We start from the raw sequence: 14,605 nt of genomic DNA, 5'->3' as shown, positions 1-14,605 counted from the left end.
GTTGAATTTTTGCTTGTTAGATTTTAATTAGTATGAGGTTGAATACCTTATTTAAGGGGGAATTTAAGGTCAGATAGATGTCATATGATTATTAGATCTGTAGTTCAATGCTGCTGACATTTATGATTATTTGATTTGATCTGTGGTTCAATGATACTGGATGGAAACATATTTGATTTGGAATGCATTAATTTTGATGTGCCAATGAATTGATTTAGATGATACAAGATTCATCTATAGTATAATTTGTTGTTGTTTTGGTAAGTAATGAAATTTTAGATGTTTGTTGGAGATGTATGCATTTATAGTTGAAGTTGTACCTAATTAACTACTGCATTATGTTAATATGTGTAGGAGCTTTGCTGCATTATCCCAAAAACAGTAATCTGTGCATATTGAAATTTGTAGTTGGCTTCTGTAATTAGTATATACTATATGTAAAGTGTGAAGTAAACATTCCAAGGCAGGATCCTAGCAACAAAATATACTATATGTTTCCATTAAGTAGTGTGGGGGGGGGGGGGAATTCCCTCAAAAGAAAAGTGTTGGGTAAATTCAGGGAATGTCAAGAATCCAGCTTGCATTTTCATTAGCATTTATGAAGGAAATCATTTGTCTTTTGATTGATTGCTTAGATTCTTTATTTATAAGGAAAGCATTTGGTCACTTGCAACATACCAATGTGGTTCACATTCACAATTTTGTTTGTAATGACATTCTGTTAACTGCAATTCAATTCATTGTAATTGATGTGCTTGTTTGACAATATAGCAGGAGGAGGAGGATCTTGTGGGCAACAAGAGGAAGTGGGAAAAGACTGGGTTCTACCCATATGACTCTGATGAAGATGAGTCGTACGAGGTAAGGCCTAGTTGAAATGTTATTTGTGCATTGAGTTAGTATTACGTGTTTATAGTTTTTTGAATGCATAATGTATTAATGTCAGTCATTAATGTGTGCAGTATGAATCTGGAGATGATGTGGACGAGGGGAACGTCGAGTCCTTTGAAGAGAAGGAGGTGCAGAAGATCAGGGCCCAAGGATCTGCCATGTACTACAACTGGAGGAAGGACAAGTACAGGTGCCCCTACTGCAGCAAGCCCAAGCCCAAGTCTGGGTTGCAGGAGCATCTGATGGAGCATTGTCGGGCTACATCCATCAGCAGTCATGACTACAAGATCAGTGCTCAGCATTCTGCCCTCCACAAGGTCCTGAAAAACCCTAACATGTAGTTGCCCTAGACCCTGGTTGTCGTATGATGGAGGAAGCCTCAGTTCTTTTGGTGAACTTTATGTGGTATTCTGATGGTGGAAACTTTTAGTGGTAATGTAGTATGAACTTTATCTAAGTGTAGTACTGTCATGTGTGGTCTAAACATATCTAATATGCTAGTGGTCTGAACTTCGAGGTGTCTGCATCAGCAAGTGTGCTGTGTGGATGCTGCTATCTATGGTAGTAATATATATTGCTATCTATATTTGTGTCCCTTAAATTTGCCATTATGGTTCCTTAGATGTATGATTTGCTTGAATTTAGCTGCTGCAATGATCAGACATGCCGCATCAGTGTTGCTTCACTGATCAGGCATGCTGCAAACACTTGGTGAAAACATGCATATTCATATCAGCAACATTGATATGGCATCGGAGTACTACCCAGTACTTCGTATTTGTCTGCTGTTAGATCGACATCAACGAACGGTTCTAAAAAAGCCCAACCACTCTAAAACATGAGTAAGCCAACATCCCTACAAAAATTATTTCACTGCTTATGTCTATTTTTTTGCTGAATCATTAGGAAGCCCTAAATATTTGGATGCAAGATCACCGACATGGCACTACTGAAATATTTCAGTGTCTACATCTCTGTACTGAAAGTGCATTACTGAAATATTTCAGTGGCTACGTGTGTGTGTACTGAAACAGCACCACTGAAATATTTCAGTTGCTACATGCGTGTACTGAAACAGCACCACTGAAATATTTCATTTCGTACGTGCGTGTACTGAAAGTGAACCACTGAAATATTTCAGTGGGTACGTGCATGTACTGAAAGTGCACCACCGAAATATTTCAGAGGCTACGTGCTTGTACTGAAACAGCACCACCAAAATATTTCAGTGGCTACGCGCGTGTACTGAAACTGCTACACCGAAATATTTCTGGGGTTGCGTGCGTGTACTGAAACTGCAGTACTAAAATATTCAGTGTCTACCCGTGTGTACTCAAATTGCATTGCACTACTGAAATTTTTCAGTGTGTACCCGTGTGTACTGCAATTGCACTACTCAAATATTTCAGTGTGAACCTGTCAGTACTGAAATATTTCAATGCCTACAACTATCTACTAAACTTGCAGTATTGAAATATTTCAGTGTCAACCCAGAGTCTATCACTCTAAACTGTGTACTGAACTTTTCTGGAGGCACTGCTTGCAGCCAAAATATTGCAAGTTCAATTTACACAGATTGCATCACGTAATTTGAACACAACTCTTGAGGTGACAGACAAAATTTCCTATCATGGATACAACTCCAGCACATCAAAACGTAGCAAGTAAACATAGCAATGCTATATGCCTAGACTCATTACAGCCTCGTCGATCAAACTAAGCTGCCATCCAGAGGCTACGGATTCAAGTACACAGGTAGCAAGAACATATTGCAGAGAATCAAATTAAGCAAGTGGCAAGTAATGATGAATGAAATTCAGCAATCTTACCCTAAACATAGCTACGGCCGCCGTTCAGACGAGGAGAGCGGCGAGGGAAGCGTGGAGAACGGCGGGGAAGCGATGTCGCGACCACTGTCCTCCTCCTCTTGCGCTTCGGAGTCATCTCCGACTCGGTTGGAGGCTCCACAATCTGCAACGGCACCTCGTGCACCGTGGGTTCCTGATCCAGTGGATGCTCTACCCTGGATCTGAACGCCCACCACCTACGCCTGGTCCACGGGCTGGACGAATCGGCCTGCTCCATCGCCCAGAGGAGGATCTCGACCTTGTGCATCGGTTGTGCGGGTGGGGTGGGGGGGGGGAAGCTTTGCCCTCTCCCTCCTCGTCATTTGCTTCAAAGTGGCCATTGCCATCCAGTTCATCTGCAATATGTTGTGAAACCAAGAACGGATCTCCGTCAACCTGGCCATCTTGACCTGGTCGCCGCCGGCGATCTCCATGAAGTCGGTGTTCTCGCCGCCGGCGATCTCCACGAAGTCGGCGTTCTCGCCGCCGCCGATGTGCTCGATCTGCTGCTCCATCGAGGATCTTGCGTGGATGGAAGAGGGGGGTGGATGTGGAAGATGAGAAGAGCAAAGTTGCGGCCACGAGAAGGAGGAGAAGGCTAGGAGATGGCCGCGGTTGCAATGGTGATGGAAGAGGGGAAGGAGCACGGCGGTGGCTTTGCATTGGAGGAGAGGGGCGGCGGTTTTGCATTGGAGGAGAGGGGCGGCGGTTTTGCATTGGACGAGAGGGCCCCACCTTGTCATATATTTCCTAGGACTAAAATGCCCCTAGACTAATAGTACTTTCGAGTACTTTCATCCGCGTACTTTCGAGTACTACGTATGTATGCGCCGTTAGATCGAGACAAACGAACGGCTCCAAAAAATGCCAACTACTGTAAAACTTGTATTTATACTTTTGTTCGCTTTACATGCCAGTTTTTGTTTCGACGGGGATTTATAATTATATTGGTATTCTTCTCACTGCATAGAGAACGTCCATCATTTAATCATTGTTTCATTTCTGTCTAACCATTTCCGAAGAGATCTATCAAAAATATCATTGTGTCCTAACTAAGTTAGGCATATCATCATTCTTTGTTGTCTAATTACGCAGAGAATAAATAATATAGAACATAACTTGATAATAGGTATGAATACTCCTGACTTCTGGATAATGGTCTTTTCAAATAATAAAAGTTGATTCGATGGCTGAACTCTTGCCCTACTTTTACAACCTCCAACTATAAAACTGGTTAGAGCACAACCTTTAATAACTTAAAAAAAAAGACAGCCCGGTGCACGTATAGCTCCCGCTTGTGCAAGGTCAGGGGAGAAGGGTCCGACCACTTTGGGTCTATAGTACACATACCTTTCCTATATTTCTGTAAGAGGTTGTTTTCAGGACTCGAACCACCGTCATCATCGGGGATGTGTTGGTTGATGAGTGAGTCGACGTACGGATGATGGCCATCACATGGTCGTCGAGACTCCTGCCGTGCAGCGACGAAAGGGGGGTAAAGTTCGCCCAACCGGTTGTGTTAAGCCAGTTGTCGGCATAGCCGTCCCCACTTCCTGAGCTTGGCCCGCATGGAGCCAGGCGGGCCTTGGCCCTTGCCGACTTCGTCACCAAAGCACAAGCACGCGACAACCAAGAACACGGCGGCAGAGAGGTGCTCACGAACGGCCATCACTTGTAGTTCCTTCCCCAATGCAGCAACGAGGCCCTGGATGGCATCTTGCTGAAGCGGCGTGATGTGCCCGAGGCATGGTGGGCGGAGGGTCGGCGGTCATGTTGCACCGGGGAGCACGCCGGAGCGGGCCGTGGGGCACGGAGAGTAGGCTCCAGTGCTACCAAGAACGGCGCGACTAGGCGGTCCAAGAAGTTGTTGGCATTTGGCAAGGTCGACGATCTTCTAGATCACCACCGCAGCTGGAGGAGGGGCACCGGCATGCCTAGTGCTAATGTAGCTACGCCGCCGGATCAGTACGGAGAGGCACAAGAGAACAAGGGCAAGGAGCACAAGGAGCTCCGTTGTTGGTTTACGTGTGAGTGACTGTGCACGCCTTTATAGAGAGAGGGGCTAGCGCTACTAGCTAGTGGTTAGGAGTGATATAACATTGGCATGCATGACCACTTAAACCTAGCAAATGATTAATGGGGTACTTTGCAGAGCTAAAGCTAAGGTTGGTTTTGTGCAGTGTGTTTCATTATTTGCACTTCATCGCATTAGAAGAATGCCACTACCAAAATTGTTCTTCGGAAAATGCCACCGCGAGGTTCATCTACTTCGAAGCATGCCATTGAGCCCTATACCAAACTCTAAAAGAGTGGTGGTTACATGCCTGCCCTAAATGTGGTGGTTTTTGTGCTTTTAGGCACGAAGTGATGGTTATATGATAACTTAGCCCAACTGTGGTTATATGATAACCTTGTGAGACAGTCGGATGGTCCAGAATCCAGATCGCCATGTAACCGCCCTAGCGAAAGGAAATGGGGGTGGTAAATGCTCCTAGCTTGCAAATCATTACAGGCAAGACTTAAGCAGAGAGAAAATGTACACAAGGTTGCGGGACAGCCAGGAATAGAAGAATTGAACAAAACAATGCATGAATACGGTAAGCTGATCTTAAGAACGTGCAGCTTTTTAGAGAATTTAATGACAACCTCTTCTCCAAGCATGCGGGCTATAAGTGAAAAACCCACAATGATTTAGCAGGTAAGTGTGCTCTTTTTCAGCTATCAACACCAGGACCCACAGTAAAAACCTCAACAAACCAGTGAATCCAAATTTCTCTCCCTTCAATCACCTCCTGTTTGGGTAGGCAATGGCAATGCAGAATACCAACAGAGCCTGACAATTTTTTATTTTTTATTTTTTTGCGGTTCTGACAATTATTTTTTTTGTAACTAACAGATTCTAGGGAGACAAATAGCAATGCAAGACCAGTTCAATTTGAAGACATGGCATCCAAGCACCCATCCTCAGATGATATAATAAATATTTTAAATGGAAATTCACTCGAATTAGAAGCTGTCCTGCTTTCAAGCCCAAATGGAAATTCAACGACAAATGGGGTGAATACCTGTGTCCAGTTCTTCTTGGTCTAGCATTTTGACAGTGAGCTTTATTTCTCACATTGTATACCTTAATTCAGTAGCATGCATCCTCCGAGACAATTACTGAATATATGGCAACATCAGGCATGATTTGGAAGGAACTATTATCTTGCTGTTGCTGGCATTTATCACTTAGCTAAGAGCCCAAAAGTAACAGCATACCAGGGTAGCAACATACACAAAAGACCCACCAGTGGTACTGCCAACTCCAGGATAGCGCTATGAACTATCTACACGACATCGATCTAGCTGGGGATTCCCCGCCACTTACCATTGGCAACTACCTATTCACAGGTGTGCTGAAATTCTCTAACCAAAGTCACCGCCGTGCGGCAACATGATCTCTCAACACACACAAAAGACTCACCAGTACTACGGCCAACTCCACGACGCAAAATACTCGCCATCTACACTGCATCTAGAAGGGCGTTCCCCACCACTCACCATTGGTAACTACTTATTCACAAGCGTAACGATGACGTGCTCCCACCCACCAAACTCACCGCGGCACGGCGGTGGACAGATTGTTCGCTTCCGCCTTGAGCCTCGAGATCTCCATGGCATTGTTCATCCTCCGTGCGACGGCAGACCTTATTACGCCGCGGACAAGATAGGCATGTAGTTCAAGGTGACGGACAGCCATAGCCAGGGCGCGAAGTAGCGTGCCCAGTTCTAGGACGTCGGCTTCTTCGCGAGCAATCTCCTCCTCCAGCTTTCTCAAAGCTTCCCGCAGTTCGGCACGGCTATTCTTCATGTGAATTAAAGCTTCCACGCGCGATCTCAGGTCCCCGACATCGAAACCACTTGCCTCGAGATAAGCCAGGCACTCCATCTTCCGCTCGAGTAGCTCATCGTCGTCCTGAACGCCCAGCCTGTTTATGCTTTCCGCCAGATCAGCAAAAGAGATCATCAGACCCAGTGCCAGTCCTTCATGGAGCTCTGGAACGTGCTGCTGGAACTGATGCAGATTTGGCCGCTGTGGCGTTGTCCTGAATATCTCCAGTGCCTCAAGCTGTGCCCACAGTGGGGAGGTCTTCACAATTGGAAGCTGCTGGATTGCCGAGGATTCTGAACCACTCGTGTGCATGATACTCTCATGCACAGCCACAGTTTCCGCAGACAAGGGACGGCAAGAATCATGTGTTCCATTACCTTCGTGTGATTGTGAACCTGGAAATGGAAGGTGTCATTGATATAAGTCCTAGTAACATTGTGAACATTGTGAAAGTGTTGCTGACTATTATGTAGTCAGTACACATTGCTGACTGTTAAATAGAAGTTAAATAGTCAAAAACTTACGGTCTTCAGAGAAAGAGATAATGTTGCTGCCTTCTTCAATGCCTTTAGCACCTATCCCTTCCATTGGCTGCATTTAGTATTTACAAATGTAAACAAAGTAAGAGCAAATGATATTTTTAATGATCTTACGACCAGTTTAAATAGCTAAGGGGATGCGATAACAAGCAACAGCTCACAGTTTCAGGTTTCTCCACTAGAGGCACTGCTGTTTGGAAAGAAACACATCCCTTCATTTGTCTGAACAGTACAGCCCCAGTTCCAGCAGTTGACTGCTTATCCTGACCGCTTAATACTTTTTTTGACCCTTTAATACCGGTAAAACATGAGCTAATAAGCGATCGCGTTCCTAATGGCAGGCCCTGTGGAATAGGCCTTGATTGTCCAAACGCTCCAAACAACGAAGCCTGAATGTGAGAAGATGATTGTGCAAGATGACAGCTTGTAGCAGGTGAAGATGAAGAACTCAGACGGCCAAATGATGCCATTGGTGGCAGTGAAGGAGGTGACAACTCAGATCTTGGTGCCAATACTGCATTTCCCTGCTTATGATTAATTTCAATGTTTTCTTTACAAACAGATGAAAGAGGAGAAATTTGTTCTGGTATCACATCTCCATTCTTCAACTTCTTTTTGTCTCGATGAGAACCAGGTTCATCACTGATTTTATCCGATTCATTATCCAAGTCAGCGGAAATTGGCCTTTTTGGAGAAGTTAATTGAGGTCCATTAGCAGATTCCTTCATTTGTCTGAACAGTACAGCCCCAGTTCCAGCAGTTGACTGCTTATCCTGACCGCTTAATACTTTTTTTGACCCTTTAATACCAGTAAAACATGAGCTAATAAGCGATCGCGTTCCTAATGGCAGGCTCTGTGGGATAGTCCTTGACTGTCCAAACGCTCCAAACAACGAAGCCTGAATGTGAGAAGATGATTGTGCAAGATGACAGCTTGTAACAGGTGAAGATGAAGAACTCAGACAGCCAAATGATGCCATAGGTGGAAGTGAAGGAGGTGACAACTCAGATCTTGGTGCCAATACTGCATTTCCCGGCTTACGAGTAATTTCAATGTTTTCTTTACCAACAGACAAAAGGGGAGAAATTTGTTCTGGTAACACATGTGCATTCTTCAACTTCTTTTTGTCTCGATGAGAACCAGGTTCATCACTGATTTTATCCAAATCATTATCCAAGTCAGCGGAAATTGGCCTTTTTGCAGATTCCTGAAATGGAAAGGGTATTCAAGACATGTTTGAGGTAATGCTGAATAACATCATTTGTGTTATGGAATGCAGAACAGGGACTGAATAAACTCGCATATTCCGAATTCATTTGCAGCAGCTTCTGGTATGAATAAACATGCAGATACATATGGCTATCATGATGGGATCATGTCTATCGGTTAACCGAGCCAAAGATTAAAGAACAAACAGATGGAAAGTGTCGTTAACACTGATGCAAACAGTGCCCAATGAAGGTGAGACTAATGAGTAACATAGTGCAAACAGTATAGTGCTAAGAGCAGCCAAAGCATGGTAATATTGACAATTTTTATTGAAATCTGAAGTACTAAAACTATGAATGCTCCTTGATCAAATACACCTCAGAACGCTATGTAATACATGCAACGACCGCACTAAATGGCATTCTGATCTCCATCAAGGAAAGGAATGACCGAAGACAAAACACAGAATATACAGATGTACCTTCTTCAAGCAGGGTACCCATTTTTCACCGTCCCAGTCACAGAGTGGCCTGAGCTGCGTAATTTCAACCCTCAGCGCATCCATATCGATCTCATCAAGATCTGTCTTGTGACAATCCAACATTACTACATACTTCTTGTCGATCCCAGTACCTAAGACCTTCAGAATAACACCAGGCCACCAGCTATCTTCATGGAGGACCTCAACATGAGAAGGAGAAAATCTGTACTTTGAGTCAATACGGATGATGCCGCGTGCTGGACGAATATATTGAGAATCCAGAATCTCAGTAGCTGATTTCCCGTCCTTTCCATTATGCATATACTTTACTAAGAAATTTGTAGCACCAATCACTTTAAGAACAGTAGCTAGATTCCAGGATTCGCCAAAGTTCGTTCCAGATTGACTCACTTCAACTTGGTCTCCCTCGCTGAAAAAAGGGGATGCATTGTCCTGCCCACAACAGGAGTAAGTAAACTGTTACTTCTTTAACACTACTATCAGGAAAAAACAATGCCTTTTTTTAACAGATTTCCTAAATAAAATTAGCTCTTGGCCACGCATAATCCTTGTTTAAATTCAGTAAACATGAAAATTTAGCTATAATTCATCCAAGAAAGTTTAGAAATTTACAGAAGCGAAAAATCATGTTTTAAAGTTGACGAAGAAAATGCTACACGCAACAATCAATTTGGGCTACCCACAAAGGAGAAGAAAAACAATATATCTAATCTGGTGAAGGTACACTCAGGAACGTAAAAATACTAAAGCAAAATTAATGATTTTAGCCATAGGCCGAGATCTCGGCAATGGCCATTCCATCGAGCAGGCTGTGTGCGGAAACATATGAGATGGTTATCACTAGTTTTCAAGAAACATACGAGAGCAGTGCCCATTTCAGTATTTGTTACTGCTTGACCGACAAATGGCCAGTCGAACGAACTAGGTAGATAGCTCAGCCCAAATTAAGAACATAATGTTGGCACCAATCAATCAATAGACCCAACAAGTAGTTGAATTGAAAATGATAAAACACCAGACGGATAATTCCACACGACACATCCTTGATGGCGGCTCGAGATTCGCCGTATTCGGCATTCCATCGAGCAGGCTGCGCACGGAGAAGAGCTCAACAGAGTAAGGCATTATGCCGAGCAGGTGGTGCGCAAGGCAGGCTTGCAATGGGCCATGGCGATTTCATCCATCCATAATCAAACAAATCATCTGGATGAAGGTTAATTAAGACGAAAAGGAGCCGGACTCACCGCCTTGGCAGCGGGGACCCAGCGGCCGCCGACGAACTCGCGGTGCGGCCGGAGGTCCGCCTCCTGGAACTCGATGGTCTCCCGCGAGGTGGGGAACGCGACCTGGTACACCCGCCTCAGCCGGCGCCGCAGATCCCCTCCGGCCACCGCGGGCGCCGGGGCGACGGCGGAGACCACGCCGGCCCACCACCCCTCGCTGTGCAGCGCCTCCACCATGTCGTGCACCGCGAACCGCCTCGGCGTGGCGCGCGGGGGGCGCGGGCGCACGCAGGCCGCCGCCACGGCCTCCTGGAGGGGCTCGCCGTCGTCGCCCTCTAGCGTGGAGTAGACCACCGTGTAGCATTTGTTGCCGGCGCGGTCGGAGGAGGAGGAGGGGAGGTGGCCGGCGACCGTGGCCTCGTAGAAGGAGCCGGCGAAGCCGGGGTCCTCGCTGCGCACCTCCACCTCCGCGCCCACCGGCAGCATGTCCTCGAGATCCGACGAGGAGGAGGAGGAGGAGGGGCTCGGTGGGCGCCTCCTGTAACGGTGACGCCCCATGGGAGCTGCGCTGGGAAGGTGATCGCCGCGCTCGTGGGTTGGGTTCTTGGGGGAGGGAGAAGGTGGCGGAGGCGACGATGCCGGTGTGGGATGGGGTGGTGGTCACTGTCTTGTGGGGACTCGTGAGCTGAGTTGGACTCCACTTCCGAGGCCAGTTTCTGGTTGTGACGCGTGGAGTGGCTCCTGGTCGGCGTGGTATGCTGACGTGGCACATTAGGGTCCCACTTTCTAGCAGCCGATGAAGCCGCGAGTTAGACATCGTTCGCCCAGCCGTGTCGAGCCGGAACTGTCAAACCCACCCGAATCGGAACCGGCCCACCCCCAGCCCTCATTCTCTCTTGCTCGACTTGTCTTTATCTGCTCCCACTCTTGCGCCGCGGCCCCCTCATCCCACATCTCCGGCCGCCACCGCCGTGTCGCCTTGGTGTCCTCGACTGATGAGGACAGCAGCGAGAATTCTTACTAGTACACCAACTCAGCTTTTGACGAAGGCGTCGTCCAGGTCGGTTGCTAGAGCTAGGGTTAGGGTTAGGGTTTGTATTTGGGGATTTTTCTGTTGAGCTTGATCTGAAGTTTTCTTCCCAAATCTTTTGCTCTCCTTTGCACACGCAGATCCCTGCTACCACGGAGGACTCCGATTTCGAGGGCCCTGAAACTGACATTGTTGTTTTGTGCCACGAACACGAGAAGCAGATAGAGAGGCAGGTTGCTTTCGAAGGTATTCTCACTGGATGGAGATTCCTTGCTTGTGCTGAGAAGGTATGTGCCAAACTTGTGCTAATGCTGCTCTGTCTTAATTATTTTGTCATTGTTTAGCTTTGATTTTCTTTTGTAGGAGGCAGATCTGGCTTGTTTAGTTTGGTTGTCTAAATAGGTGGTTAATGCTTAGTGATGTCATTGTTTAAGTGAGGTCATTGCTTAAGTTAGGCTATTGATTGAATCCATTCATTTTGTAGTTGGCAGATCTGGCTAAGTGAGGTCATTGTTTATATGGTAGCATGTGCACAGGGTTGTGGCATGTTCCTTTGTTTTGTAATTTTGATTATAGTGTGGATAAGTGAGGTCTTTGTTTATAAGTGAGCATGTGCATATGGATATGTTAAATATGTTATTAAGTACTGGTTGCCTACCTGCTGTTAGTAAACATGTGCATGTGCTAAGTGAGGTCTTTGTTTATAAGTGAGCATGTGCATGTGCATATGGATATGTGAAATCTGTTATTAAGCACTCATTGTTAACCTTTGCCTAATTGCTGCTACTGGTTTTGTTAATTATGTTGCCTAGCTAGTTTAACAAATTAAGGCCTATCTGGTTTGTTTAATAGGAGAGTAAGAACTGTGGACTAGTTGAATGGACTTATCCAGCTTGGCCAACTACAATGGAGAATGCATTGGCCAACTTATGGGAGATGTATGAAGAGTGCCAGGGGAACAAGATTGAGGAAAATCAGATGAGCTCATTTGTTGTTCATAGTCTGACACAAGAGAAGATCAAGTTGCAGGCGAGTTATGAGAGGTTGGTTAAAGATGTCAATGCCCTTTTGGATGCCCAGGAGCAGAGGGCTCAGATGGAAAAGAAACCTGATGAGAGCAAGCTGCAGGAGAAGTATGACATGGTGAAGAACCCGACAGCTGCTAAAGCCAGTGTCATTAAGAACATGAAGTTGAAGCTAACTGAAGAGAAGAAGAAGATGCAAGCCACCATTACCGGGCTTGAAAAGGCTGTGGAAAAGAACAAGGTGAAGCTGGTTGGGATCAAGGCCATCTTAGAGGAATGAGCCACTGAAGTATCATTAGGCATTGCTTGCCTTTTGTATAGTGTGGTTTAGCATTGCTGCACTATGGTTATTGGAGCATGGGTACTATGTATGGATATAGTAATATGCTAACTATTTAGTAATGGCTGTGTAATGTACTTATTTAGCACTTGGCAGTATGTATGGATCTAGTAATATGCTACTTATTAGTTATGGTTATGTATGGATCTTGTAATATTATGTTGGATCTAGTAATATGCTACTTATTAGTGATGCTGCTTGGATGAATATAATATTATGTTGAATGTGATGCTGCTTAGATGAATGCTTTATTTGAGTGGTTTTGTCGAGGTCGAGAGACCCTAGAATCTAGTTGGGTGGTTTCGTCGAGGCCGAGAGAGACCCTAGATCTAGTTGGGTGGTTTCGTCGAGGCTGAGAGACCCTAGAATCTAGTTGGGTGGTTTCATCGACATCGAGAGACCTTAGAATCTAGTTAGGTTGTTTTGTCGACGCCGAGAGACCCTATAATCTAGTTGGGTGGTTTTGTCGAGGCCAAGAGACCCTATAATTTAGTTGGGTGGTTTTGTCGAGGCCAAGAGACCCTAGAATCTAGTTGGGTGGTTTTGTCGATGCCGAGAGACCCTAGAATCTAGTTGGGTGGTTTTGTCGAGGCAGAGAGACCCTAGAATTTAGTTGGGTTCTTTTGTCGATAATGAGAGACCCTAGAATCTAATTGGGTGGTTTTGTCGACGCCGAGAGATCCTAGAATCTAGTTGGGTGGTTTTGTCGACGCCGAGAGACCATAGAATCTAGTTGGGTGGTTTTGTCGACACCGAGAGACCCTAGAATCTAGTTGGGTGGTTTTGTCGACGCCAAGAGACCTAGCATCTATTTGGGTGGTTTTGTCGACGTCGATAGACCCTAGAATCTAGTTTGGATGGTTTTGTCGACGTCGAGAGACCCTAGAATCTAGTTTGGTTTCAAAGCCAACACAAGTAAAGATAACATAGGTTTCAAAGCCATCACGAGAAGATAACATTGGTTTCACAACCAACACAAGTAAAGATAAGTTTCTGCCAACATAGGCAACACAAGCAGTACTTCAACACAAGTAGCACCCCCAACACAAGTTTCAAAGCAAACATAAGTTTCTGCCAACATAGGCAACACAAGATGGAATACTTCTAGTTACCAGAAGCATATAAGTACTCCTTCATCTTGTAGGTACTAGTCTTCTTCCTTCCAGTCTGCCGAGGAGGTAAAAAAGTTCCCCTATGGCTTGCAGCAGAGGTAGAGGTTGTACCAGCAGTGGTTGCTTTCTTCCTTGGAGACCTCCTTGGAGGAGCAGAAGGTGCAGGGGCAGTATTCTTCCTGGGAGACCTCCTTTGAGGAGTAGAAGGTGCAGAAGCTGCAACTGCGGTTTTATTCCTGGGAGGAGCAGTAGGTGCAGTAGCAAAAGCCGTGGTTTTCTTCCTGGGAGGAGCAACACCAGTAGTGGTGCATGGAAATGGCCTCTTGTTGATGCAACAGTTGTTGATGATATGCTTGTTGAAGCATGTGACCTGTTTGGCTGCATTGCAAGAACAAGTAAGGTGCATAAAGAAAACTGCTGCTTGATGATATGCCTGATATGTCTCCAACGTATCTATAATTTTTGATTGTTCCATGCTATTATATATTCTGTTCTGGATGTTTAATGGGCTTTATCATACACTTATATATTATTTTTGGGACTAACCTATTAACCGGAGGCCCAGCCCAAATTGCTGTTTTTTTGCCTATTTCAGTGTTTCGCAGAAAAAGGAATATCAAACGGAGTCCAAACGGAATGAAACCTTCGGGAACGTGATTTTCGGAACAAACGTGATCCAGAGGACTTGGAGTGGACGTCAAGCAGTAGACGAGGAAGCCACGAGGTAGGGGGCGCGCCTACACCCCCTGGGCGCGCCCTCCACCCTCGTGGGCCCCTCGTAGCTCCACCGACCTACTTCTTCCTCCTATATATACCTACGTACCCCAAAAACATCCAGGAGCACCACGAAAACCTAATTCCACCGCCGCAACCTTCTGTACCCATGAAAACCCATCTTGGGGCCTTTTCCGGCGCTCTGCCGGAGGGGGCATTGATCACGGAGGGCTTCTACATCAACACCATAGCCTCTCCGATGATGTGTGAGTAGTTTACCTCAGACCTTCGGGTCCAT

The 14,605-nt window shown here is 45.7% G+C and overlaps 2 protein-coding genes across 2 annotated transcripts; one reads left to right on the top strand and one right to left on the bottom strand.

Annotated features, from left to right (window-relative positions):
* Positions 1-5,907: 5,907 nt before the first annotated feature.
* LOC109751222 (uncharacterized) lies at positions 5,908-10,739 on the bottom strand. The gene is made up of 5 exons (XM_020310111.4): positions 10,108-10,739; positions 8,843-9,295; positions 7,313-8,359; positions 7,137-7,203; positions 5,908-7,007 (listed from the first exon to the last, which is right to left on the bottom strand). Exons 1-5 carry the CDS (start codon positions 10,642-10,644, stop codon positions 6,337-6,339), a joined length of 2,775 nt encoding a protein of 924 aa, XP_020165700.2. The 5' UTR covers positions 10,645-10,739; the 3' UTR covers positions 5,908-6,336.
* A 219-nt stretch (positions 10,740-10,958) lies between these two features.
* Positions 10,959-12,668, top strand: LOC109751217 (uncharacterized). Its single transcript, XM_045233723.1, has 3 exons — positions 10,959-11,146; positions 11,257-11,403; positions 11,969-12,668. Exon 3 carries the CDS (start codon positions 12,023-12,025, stop codon positions 12,419-12,421), a length of 399 nt encoding a protein of 132 aa, XP_045089658.1. The 5' UTR covers positions 10,959-11,146; positions 11,257-11,403; positions 11,969-12,022; the 3' UTR covers positions 12,422-12,668.
* The last annotated feature ends 1,937 nt before the right edge of the window (positions 12,669-14,605 follow it).

The sequence above is a fragment of the Aegilops tauschii genome, chromosome 2 (assembly GCF_002575655.3).
Source record: "Aegilops tauschii subsp. strangulata cultivar AL8/78 chromosome 2, Aet v6.0, whole genome shotgun sequence".
In the NCBI taxonomy this organism is placed as follows: domain Eukaryota; kingdom Viridiplantae; phylum Streptophyta; class Magnoliopsida; order Poales; family Poaceae; genus Aegilops; species Aegilops tauschii.
Note: the sequence above shows the minus strand (reverse complement) of the source record. Positions and strands in the feature narration are given on the sequence as shown.

Bases quoted from the DNA above. Each gene is read 5' to 3' on its own strand.
- LOC109751222 (XM_020310111.4), bottom strand. From the start codon at position 10,644: ATGGGGCGTCACCGTTACAGGAGGCGCCCACCGAGCCCCTCCTCCTCC. The intron at 9,296-10,107 runs GTGAGTCCGGCT...TGTTGTGGGCAG, and splicing joins GGGTCCCCGCTGCCAAGGCG to GACAATGCATCCCCTTTTTT. The intron at 8,360-8,842 runs GTACATCTGTAT...TTTCCATTTCAG, and splicing joins GGGTACCCTGCTTGAAGAAG to GAATCTGCAAAAAGGCCAAT.
- LOC109751217 (XM_045233723.1), top strand. From the start codon at position 12,023: ATGGAGAATGCATTGGCCAACTTATGGGAGATGTATGAAGAGTGCCAG.